Consider the following 9,427-nt stretch of genomic DNA (forward strand, 5'->3'; position numbering starts at 1 on the left):
GAGACAGAGAGACAGAGAGAGACAGACAGAGAGGGAGACAGAGGGACAGAGAGAGAGATAGACAGACAGATAGAGAGACAGAGAGACAGAGAAAAAATGAGTGAGGTTTTAAAGAACCATCTCTTGTGTTTGTGGAGGTCCAGAATCCACAATCACAGGGCAGCCTGGCAGGCTAGGGAGCAGGGAAAAGTTGTGCTGCAGCTGGAGTCTCAAGGCCAAATACACCCAGGATTTCTTTCTCCTCAGAAAGGTCAGTCCTGTTACTAAGGCCTTCCACTGACTGGGCAAGGCCCCATTACCTTATGCAGAGTATCTGCTTTACTCAAAATCTACTGATTTAAATCCTGATTTGATCTAAGAATATCTTCACAGCAACATCCAGATGTATAGGACCAAATATATGGGGACAAAGGCCCAGCCAACTTGACACATAAAATTAATGATCAGACGACGTGGCCCAGTCTGGGGAATGAGACACAGATCTCATCAATCAAGTGAGGCTTCTGGAAGGTTCCTGAAGAGGGAGGCGCAATGTCCCATCCACATCTTTCTTCCCTGAAAGGTTAGTCTGCGTACTGCAAATCACTAGCCACTCCTTTTTGAGAGAGAGTTTTACTGTGTAGTTCATGATGGACTTGAATTCACTATGTAGTCCAGGCTGGCCTCGAACTTGCTGTCATCTTTCTGCCCCAGCCTCCCAAGTGTCACCACACCCTGCTAGTCACCTTGAACTCCGGGAAGAGGAGAGGAAAGCTCACAGCTTGAAGCTGCTGCAGGTACCCGCTTAGGTGTCTGCCCCATCTGGACCATCCCACTGGGCTTTTCTTTAAGTGAGAGAGAGAGATCACTGTGTTTTCAGGCATCTGTTTCTCATGCTGTGTTACTTGTAGTTAAGCACTGTTTCTGGCGATTTACTATGCTGTATCTTGGCCATGCAGAGCTCTCTTGGTCTGAATATTCTTCAGCCCGCCCCTGGGCTCCCTCAGCTCTGAGTCCTCCTGTTGTCCCCACCTCCCCTGCCCCATAAGCTGTGTTGGCCTTAACAGGCTCTTCTTTGCTTCCAGGAACCCCTGCTGACAGAAGGCATCATGGGCTGATCAGGCCTGAGATCTCCTAAATGAGTGCACAGCAAAGTTTTAAATAAAAGAAATGAGTGGTATGATTTTAGGACTCCAGGAGGATCAAAACCCTCTAGCAGAATTTGAGATTCTCTGGAGGCTGAGACAAAGAACTTCTCTGGGTGGCCCGTATTTTTTTTTTTTTTTTTAAATTTGGTTTTCAAAGAAAGGAAGGGGATATTGAGGAAAGCTCAGAAACCTGAGCAGGACCTTGGGAACCAGTACAAAGACTTCCCAAAGTAGTAAATAATGTTAATTAGGAGACTATCTTATCTCTGGGTTGACATTTACCATAGGAGTGAGATGCCTGCAGCTACAGTCTCTATTTAGTTAATTGGGGTTGGAGCCAGGGGTTCTCAGCTGTGGAGCAAGGCCCGCCCCAAGAACACAGAGCACTAGAGGTGAGCCATGTAAACAAATTGTTGGGACTAGAGCAAGGCCAGTCCAGGAGGTGTCTGGCCTTGGTGTTCTTCTCTGTGGACTATAGCACAGATAGCTCTGAGAATGTTTGGTTTTTAGTGTTCTCAGCAAAACACTGAGATCATGCACTTTTGGCCCAGTGAGTTTCCCTCCTTTTACTGTGTATAAAACACAGACCATGCTGGGATGTTGCTGCCTCTCCATCAGAGAGGTCAGGTCCCACCCAGTCCCAGCTTTTTCCTATGTGCCTTGTTTTTTCTTAATCTCTCATCTCCCCCTCTCAGGACCCCACTGACTGCACAGGTCATGGCAATATTCTAGGTGGATACTACTCTCTTCTCCAGCAGGCAGTTTATCACTTTCATAGTACACCCCTGAATCTGCAGAAGTGTCTTGTTGGCCAAAACACTCACCACATCTAGTCCTTCTCCCGAAGATGCAGTGGTAACAGAGGTATTGAGTTTAGAATGAGGAATGTGATGCTCTTGCTTGCTTGACTGTGGTTAAAATGTATACCAGGTACACTGGACTGAGCCCTGGTTTCTAAAGCACAAGGGGGAGTTTCACAAACTGGAATTTGTTCAAGTCAGGAGACAGGAAATGACATCAGTGAGGAAGATTTGGGGGAGCTGGGACTGCACAGTTCAAAGAAGGAAAGACCATGGAGGATGTCAGTCTCCTGTGTGTAAGTATCTATGGGTGGAGGGACCAGTGGGCTTCTGTGTGGGACTGAACTAGGGAGCAAGAAGGGTGGGCCAAAGCTGCGGCCAGGCAGGTCTTTACCCAATGCCAAGAATGTTTTCTGAATCAGAGTTGCTCTGTGTGGCCAGGAAGCCTGGGGAGGAAATGAACAGCTCATCCTGGAGGAGTCTGGGAGGAGGCTGAGCAGCCACCCCTGGGGGGATGGAGCAGGGGCAGAACTCAGTGCCCCTGGGAGCAGGGGAATGGAGTCATTGGTGGGGTGGTCAGGATGAAGCCATGCAAATCAAAACTGGAAACCAGCAGCAGCAACAATCAACCCTGTGCTATCCCAGCAAAATCCCCTGCAGAGGTAGCACTGTGCCCAGGAAATGTCAGAAAAAGGGGGTAGAACGCAGGTGATTTCACCGCGGAACCCACTGTCTCTTGGCTCTGGAGGGGAGAAGTCCAAGGTCAGTGCTGCAGACCTATGCTGTCCAGAGGCTCCCAGGGGAGGACATCTCCAGTTCTGGTGGCCCCGGGCATTGCCTGAGGGGTGGCATCCTCATCCCACTCTCTGCCACCATCTGCACAGGACTCCTCCCTCTGCCTGTGTCCACATTTCAGTTTGCTCAGAAGGACATGAGCATTTCATTAGTTGCATCAGCAAAGAACATTCCCAAACAACGTCACGCTCTGCCCTGACTGTAGCTTTTTGAAGGCTGGGGAGAGGACTCGGGGGCAACTCAAACTTTAACTGGAGGTCTGAGACCCTTGAGTCTGGAGACTCGTCAGCCTAGGAGTCACACCTCGCTGAGGATGCTTTCCGTTTACTTGTCTGATTTGGTGTATTTTGCCTTCCTCGCTTTCCCATCAAACCGGCCAGGATAGAGCAACACTGGTGCGACTAACTTGGCTCCTCCCTGCAGAATAGGGGCAGGGAGCCTGGAGTGCCCTAGATCAGCGCGGAGACAGAGCTTGGGGGGCTTCTGGGGCTCCTCTGCTGAGGCAGGGTCTCTTTCGGAGAGTTTGCTGTGGTACTGAGACCTCCAGAGGCAGAGCCTGCGCGTGGCTCCATCACACCCAGCTTGGCCGAGCCGCTGGTTTGTGGGCAGCTGCTCCCTCTGCTGGACAGAGTGAAACCGGCAGTCCTTCGCGGACACAGGTTTTGTATCCTTGGGTCACGAGTTCACCCACAGAGGAGAGGGTGAGTAGGCCAGCAGGTGCAGCTCCCGTCCTTGTTCAAACGGGGAGACTGAGGCCAGAGCAGTGAAAGGCGGTGTTAAAAGTCACAGGGAGGGTTGGGTGAGGGGACCGAACTAGGAATGGGCTGCCTTCCCTGCATGCCAGGGCCTGGGAAGTGTCGCTTAGCATCCTGGTGACATCTTAGAGGTGTGGACTGGAAGAACAGGCTGGACTCATGAGTGGGTGGCACGCAGCTCAGCCCAGAGCACAGGTGGAGAAGGGGAGTGCGCAGGAGGGTGGCACCTGCCTTCTCACAGACCCTGACCTTCTGACCTAGAGAAGTGCCATCTGTACCCACAGATCAGCCCGCAGGCTGAGGTGACCCCCACCAGGCTCTGCGGCGACCCTGGCTTTGCCTCACTCCACATTTCTTGGAAAACTTGCATAAACGGCACTTTTGTAAATCCAGTTCTCCTTATACCTTTCCTCCTCTTCCTGTGTTCCAGATGGAGTTTCACGGTTGAGCTGTCTCCCTCATGCCAATGATGGTGTTGTAGGCAGGGTAAGAGGACAGAGCCAGCTGGTAGACCCAGGCGTCCAGCAGTGTGGAGGCAATGCACGATCACTTTTTCCTCAGCTCAGCTGTTCAAAGAGCTTATTGGAAAGAGGAGGAGCAACATGCTCTGTGCCTTGTGGTCATCCAGCCGCTCAGGGGTTCTGCCCCCATAAGCACAGGGCATCTAGCTGGCAGAAAGGAAAGCATGTGGTAATGGCACTGGTAGCCCCACGGGCCAGACTGGGAAGCAGTGGACTCAAACACCATCACGTTCCACAGTGAGAACGTGAAAGACCAGGAAAGGATGACAACAAATGAAGGCCAAGCCTGGTTAGCTGTGGACCTGATGGGTGGCTGTTATGGCTGCTACACTGTGTCAACTTGGGGAGTCTAGAGGGCTGGCTAAGTTACTCAGCAGGGAGCCAGGATGCTTGCTTTGTATACATCCTGAGCCTGTGGAAGAAGAGGGCATGGAGATTATGTGAGAGCTACATGCCCCTTAGGTGGGGGTAGCCTGTTTACAATGTAAGGGAAGGAAAGAGGCTGCTTGCCACCGTTCCTCCCTTTTGCTCTTGTTGTTTTTGCTGTGTTCTGCTGCCCTGAACGTTTGCCCTCTGCCACGAGCCACTCTACATCTCGGAGCCAGCCAAGTATGGACTGAAACCTCCACAAACTGTAAGCTAAGTAAACCTTTCCTTCCTTCATTTTGGGCATTGGGTATTTTGTCTCAGCAACAAGAGAAAAGTAACCAAGACAGTGGCCCATCTCCCACATCCTACAGAACCCAGGGCCTTGGGCTGCTCTCTGAGGTCCAAGAAGGGGCTTCCCACAGGCTGCTCCCTGCTAGGGTCTGCATGTGGCAGACACTGGGGTCCTGGAGATCTTTGTTTTGTGCATTTTGGTTCAAGAACTCCCCAAGGGTTTTGCTGAACCCTCCTTAGGCCATGTGGCACACTAATATTCTCCACCCCTGTTCCCTTCGCTCAGGGCAGACCATCTCTCCCTGCCTGCTTTGCTCAGGGCAGACAGGCATTGTGGCCTGGTTGTTCTCCCTGGCCTCCTCTGGCTTCCTCCCTAGCTCCTTTCACATAGCCACCCCCAACACTATCATTGCCCATCATTTCTGTCGTGGCATCGGCACTCAGAGCATCCCGTACCACACTAGACACCTCCTGAAAGCCTGGTCCTCATGTCTCTGGTTAGGGCCATCTAGTGTGGGCAGTGAAGGTGGACAAGGTGAAAGATGCTCTGGGCTCAGTGTGGTGGCACAAGCCTGTAATTCCACCCTCTGTGGAAGGTGAGGCAGAAGGATCCCAAGTTTGGGGTCAGCCTGAGCAACTTAGCAAGATCCTGTCTCAAAAGTAAAATTAAACAAGAGTTGGAGATGTAGCTCACCAGGAGAGTGCTTGCCTAGCATTTACGAAACCCTGAATTCAATACCCATCACTGCCCCTCTCAAAGCCCTGAATAATCCTAGAACTCCCTAATTTCAATTATTCCCTATATGATACCTTAAAGGGTAAACTCTAGTAGAAAATGTAAGAAAAATTAATGTATGAACAAAATGCAAAGGGAAAGGTAAAAAGAAAAGTGCTACTCACTCAGACTCAGAAAATGTGTGTTATGGTTGTTGTCAAAAATTTCCCCAAAAGTCTCATTGTGTTGAAGGCATGGATGGCAGCTGACTGGCTTTGGGGATGTGATTGGATCAGAAGGACTCTAACTTCACCAAGTGAATTAGTCCACTCATGAATTCATAGCTCATTGGGCTTATTAGGAGGTAGGGCTTAATTGGATGATATAGGTAATTGAGGATGTGGTATATCTTGTCCCCAGCTTCTTTCCCTTTCTCTATGCTTCCTGGCTCCCAGAACATGAGTAGTCTTCCCCTGTCACAACTTTCTACCATGTTTCTGCCTCACCACAGGCCTAAGAGCAATGGAACTGGCTTACCACGGACTTGAACCTCTGAAAGCATGGGACAAAATAAATATTTTCCTCTCTTTAAATTGACTTCCTCAGATATTTTGTTACAGCAATGGAAAGCTAACACAATGTGTTAAAGAAAATGGCCACTCGAAGGAACAGATTAAACTGTTAGAAACTTTTAGAAAGAAGAGGAAAAGAACATCAGAGGGAAATAGAGCCTAAGAGGTCCAGTCCCATCTGCAGCCCCACACAATGACTTCCATCAGCCCTTCCTTACTCTGTTGTGTTAATCTTCCCTGGCAGGTTCTTGAACCACACTTCAGCCATGTAATAGCTGTGAGAATGGGGACTGATTTGCTTTGGAATTTGTAGACATGGAGCCAGAGCTGTGATCATCTTTGGTGCCTTATGAACTTTGGATAATAAATGGCATATGAGAGTCATCTTCCTGCTTAGAATAAGGAATTGAGGCAAGCTGGGTGCAGTGGCTACTCAGGAGGCTGAGGCAGGAGGATTGAAAGTTGAGCCTAACCTGGACAACTTAGTGAGATCTTGTGTCAAAAATGAATGAATGAATAAATGAATGGGGATGTAGCTCAGTGATAGAGAATCCTAGGCTCTGATCCCCAGTAACTCTTTCTTCAAAAAGAAACTCAGACAGCAAAAAACTGAGCCTGAAAATTTCTTTTTATCTTGAAAGGGTAAATTAGTTTAATCTTTCAACTTTCATTTCCACTTGGGAATTTCATTATGATACATTATTTCTATGAAACTTTGGAGCATCTTATTGCTGCCATTGCATAATGTTTTTATTTCATCTCATAGTGGAATATGGGGTGACCTCCATCAGACCATATGGATGGGTAGTTCTAGCTGCAGCATAAGTATTACAATATAGTTTGGGGTTAAAAACTGAGAATACTTATGGTGCAGCTGGACCTAGATCTCTGCAACCAGACAAAACAAAAAGGATGAGTTAGCAGAGATCCCCTAATCCTTCCCTGTAATTAGGAATTAGGAGCCTCAGAGTGGAGGCCAAACCAAGGTTCCTTTCACAAGCCAAATGCCAGGCATCCTGGAACCAAGTTCCTCACAAATGAAGGCCAAATTAGTAGGAAGAAGAAATAAGGAATCTGATTCCAAATAACACAGTTATTCATTGAATAGATGCCTTCCAAACCTGGAAGCTGCTTCTGTATCGCAAAAGTGAAATCATGCCTTGAAGGTTGGTTTGCTGTCAGTCCCAGGGACAGTCCCTGGGGTTAGCAATCCAGTCATCTTCTTGGACTTATCCACAAGCCCTCAGCAACAGGGCAAGGGGCCCACAAGCCACGGGCTAAAGGTCCATTTGGACTTGTCTCCTGCCTGGATTATCAAATTGGACCACAGAAGGCTCATTTTACCCGTTGTATGTTACGCTAATCACTAGAACAAGTTTTACACAAGAGAAAGAGTTTACTTCCAACTTGACCAATTGTTTAGAGATGAGAAAGTCTCAAGTTCATCTCCCTGAGGATAGGGTTTGGGACTATTTATGAGATAATGATGTGAAGTGTGAGGAAATCTGCTTGGAGGTAAGAAAAAGTGAAGTAGTTGGTGGTCTCTATGTATAATTGAACTTCATTGCTCTTCACAGGACACATGTTCAAAAATGGCGGCATTAACATACCGTGAAGGTGGAGTTTTTGGCTCTCCTCAGATGTCAAAAGGCCACTCCGTGGACACTTGTGCCACTGACTAATATGGATTCTTAGCTTCAAGATGGAAATCAGATGTGAGCTAGTTCTTGAGCCTGCTGACAAATGGGACAATGTCTACTCTCTTCTGAGCCTTCTGAAGGGGGCTTTGATGTTACCAATTTTCAGTGTAGCTGCTCTGCAGCTCCACTGCAGACAGAGCAGAATGTTCATGAGAAGGCAAGACTATGCTATTCAGAAGAGGCTTTATGAGGACTTATGCCAGAGCATAAGAGGGAGCAGGACATGGGCTGGGCCACTAAGTGAATGGGGAGGTTGCTTGTAAAAGAAAAAAGCAAACTTGAGCACAAGCAGGGCCAGACTTTCTGTTTGACTTTGGGTAGGAGCAGTGGCTCTTGGAGGACCTAAGTGAGGACGTCTGCAGAGGAGCAGTCATTTGGGGGCTGTTGGGTAGACTTATCCCAGACAGGGCCACTCTCAATCACGCTGCAGCCAAAGAAGTATCTCCCAGGGTGGCCATGGGGTGCTTAATGTAGGCTGGCTGGTTGAAAGGCATTTGGGGCAGCCATAGAAGAATGCAAAGTACCTCTTGGGGGAGCAGAGGTATTCTTTCCCGCCTCACTTGTGCAGGCTCAAGTGAAGGGCTGGTGGTTTCAACTGGTTTGAGCTACTTCCGAGTTCCTGAAAAATAACTTACTTAAAATTGTTGGTAAGAGCAAGTCACTAAAAACAAGTGAAGTTAAGGGGTTTATTCAGGGTTTTCTTCAGTTCCACTAACCCCTCACTGTTCTTTTTTTCTCAGTCTGTGCCTTGCCATGGGCAGGCCACAGATGTGCAACGTGAACTGGGCAAGCCAGCGACTTCTGGGGGCCTGTTTCTTCATCCTGAAACCGAACAGTAAGGACGCTCTCAGTCACTACATGCAGTGCTCATTACAGGTAGTTTGGCACTGTACAGAAGAGTCTGGGAGCAGCTACCCCATCCTCTAGCCTATCCATTATGTAATGGGTAACCAATCACTGACAAAAACAGCCCGAAGAAATAATAATTTTTATTCTTGACAACTGCAGAACTGACAGGCATTTCATGACCCGGCCGCTGATCAGACACCCGGTCATTCCCTGTGAAAGGGTACCCACCAGTCTGGAACGCCCATCAAAGACCCCTGCACCCCTAGATCAGCTCTTCGGCAAGGAAGGCTTTATAACAAGAGTCCTCTATCATCGCTTTGAGCGGTCTTTTCAAATGAAGTCACTTTCCTGGCCTCCGTTTCTTGTCTTTCGAGTTGGCATGTAGTGGGACCGAACAGCGAGGCCCTTAATTCCGGTAACAGTCGAGGGACGTCTGAGGTTGAGGAACAATCAAAGTCGCTATCTCCTTCGATGATGACAAATCCTTTTGAGGGGCAGGGGGTCTAAGAACACAAGCAGTGGCGTGGGTTCCGGACGGTGGGCCGAGCCTCACTGCCCGCGGACCACGCTTATGCTTTGAAGGGTCTGCTGCGACTAGGTCCGCATGTCCCAGAAAGGAGCTGTTCTCGAATGGCCACGTTACCAGGTGGGATGATGCGCTCCGGCGCAAACCCGCCAGCTCGCAGCCCTGCAGCGCACCCGCGGCGGCGAAAGCGCTCCGGCTGGTTCCGGGTTTGGTGTCGAATCAGCCGACGCGGACCGGCGCCGCGGCGCGGGGTGGGGAAAGTGCGGCTGCGCGCGCGCCGCGGCGTTTACGCGGCGATTTCATCATGCTGGGGCCGGGCTCCGGGCGCCGCTTCCGCCGTCCCCTCCCTCCGGACCGCCCTGGGCCGCCGGCTCATGCCCTCTCCGTGCCCGGCGCTGCTTAGAGCC

General features: G+C 49.6%; 1 protein-coding gene across 1 annotated transcript in view; it reads left to right on the top strand.

The window, feature by feature from the left end:
- Positions 1-8,505: 8,505 nt before the first annotated feature.
- Gars (glycyl-tRNA synthetase) overlaps positions 8,506-9,427 on the top strand; it is a gene marked incomplete in the record, with an annotated part of 40,634 nt that continues 39,712 nt past the window's right edge. Inside the window, 2 exon segments of the mRNA XM_005377501.2 lie at positions 8,506-8,521; positions 8,654-9,427. Coding sequence (XP_005377558.2) covers positions 9,125-9,427 — 303 coding nt within the window.

This window comes from Chinchilla lanigera, unplaced genomic scaffold (genome assembly GCF_000276665.1).
Source record: "Chinchilla lanigera isolate Chin_1 unplaced genomic scaffold, ChiLan1.0 scaffold00009, whole genome shotgun sequence".
NCBI classification, from domain to species: domain Eukaryota; kingdom Metazoa; phylum Chordata; class Mammalia; order Rodentia; family Chinchillidae; genus Chinchilla; species Chinchilla lanigera.